The sequence below is a fragment of the Sinocyclocheilus anshuiensis genome, unplaced genomic scaffold (genome assembly GCF_001515605.1).
Source record: "Sinocyclocheilus anshuiensis isolate Anshui unplaced genomic scaffold, SAMN03320099.WGS_v1.1 scaffold250, whole genome shotgun sequence".
NCBI classification, from domain to species: domain Eukaryota; kingdom Metazoa; phylum Chordata; class Actinopteri; order Cypriniformes; family Cyprinidae; genus Sinocyclocheilus; species Sinocyclocheilus anshuiensis.
This window is the reverse complement of record NW_015547652.1, coordinates 102,547-103,920: the sequence shown is the minus strand read 5'-3', so window position 1 is coordinate 103,920 and position 1,374 is coordinate 102,547. Positions and strand designations below refer to the sequence as shown.

Below are 1,374 nucleotides of genomic sequence, written 5' to 3'. Positions count from 1 at the left end.
ATAGCTACATAACACACTAAAGAAAAGGAAAAATAGAAATCGCATCATATGACCCGTTTAAATCTGAAAGTGAACCATCTATAATGTTATTGTCTCTCAAAAGAAAGAGTTGACTGAATCATTGAAACGACTTTTTTTTAAAACGAATCCCAAGCCGTTTAATGTTGACATCAACATGAAACATTAGCATATTGTCCGCCCACTTGTTGGTCTTTTCAAATTGGTCTGAATGAAAATGCAAATTCATTCTTTGCCACTAGGTGCCGGTTTTGGAGCGGTAAAATAGCTGTTTCCCCGGTAACGCTGTACACAAAGCAGCACAGCTCACAAGCGCTGCTTTATCAGGCATTACAGGCTCATGATGAAATGAAAATGAGACCAATCGGACCAATCACCGCAGATTAGTGTCACGCAAAGGAGGGATATGGAAAAATTAATTGTTGAGCGAATGAGTCATTAGTCATTGAGGAAATAAGGTAAAAATAAATGCATATTATAAGAAAATGAAAGTGTTTTTTCATGCATGTCTTTTTCAGCACAGTCTGGCGACAGTCATTAACCTCTGTGTGTGTGTGTGTGTGTGTGTGTGTGTGTGTGTGTGTGTGTTCATCGTTCTGTCTCTCTCTCAGGCGAGTCTCTTCCCTGCTGCTCTCGTGTACTTTGGCTCAGACGTGAGGACAGGTTTGTTAACATCTCTTTCATCTGCTGTCCAAACCAATGACATCAATTTAATCTGCTTTACTGGAAGCACACAGTGCATTCTGGGTAATGGGAGCATTGAGCCCTGCTGGTCATCTGATCGTTCTGTTCCACTCACACACTTACTGAGTCTATTCTGGTGAAGTTTGTTTCTGTGTGAAGGACGGTCATTCCTCTGACACTCCTCACATTCATTCACTGGAATCTAGAGGACAGGAAGTGAGCTGTAATCATATCGTGTGTGTGTGTGTGTGTGTGTGTGTGTGTGTGTGTGATTCCACAGGTGGTTTCTTGCGCTCTGATCTTCTGGACGTCAGCGTCTCCACCCTACAGGCTGATGAACTTATAGCAGGGTGAATATTTCACTGGATTTCTCTTTTTCCTTTTATTGAACTGTCAAATATCAATAATAATAGGGTAAAAAAAATGTAATATATATTATAAGAATATATGCAAGAAACTAAATTAAAATGGGCAAAGAAAGGAAAGGTAAAGATAACACTAAGACATGCAGCGGGTAAAATAAGTTTTGAACACGTCAGCATTTTTCTCAGTAAATATATTTCTGAAGGTGCTGTTGACTTGAAATTTTCTCCAGATGTCGGTAACAACACAAGTAATCCATACATACAAAGAAAACAATACAAATAAGTTCAGAAATTAAGTTCTGTGTAA

At 39.0% G+C, this 1,374-nt stretch overlaps 1 protein-coding gene across 1 annotated transcript in view; it reads left to right on the top strand.

Annotated features, from left to right (window-relative positions):
- aspscr1 (ASPSCR1 tether for SLC2A4, UBX domain containing) overlaps nt 1–1,374 on the top strand; it is a 31,794-nt gene that overhangs the window by 24,821 nt on the left and 5,599 nt on the right. The window contains exons 14-15 of the mRNA XM_016504189.1: nt 630–681; nt 983–1,052. Of these exons, the coding sequence (XP_016359675.1) occupies nt 630–681; nt 983–1,052 (122 nt within the window). The remainder of the gene's footprint in view (nt 1–629; nt 682–982; nt 1,053–1,374) is intronic.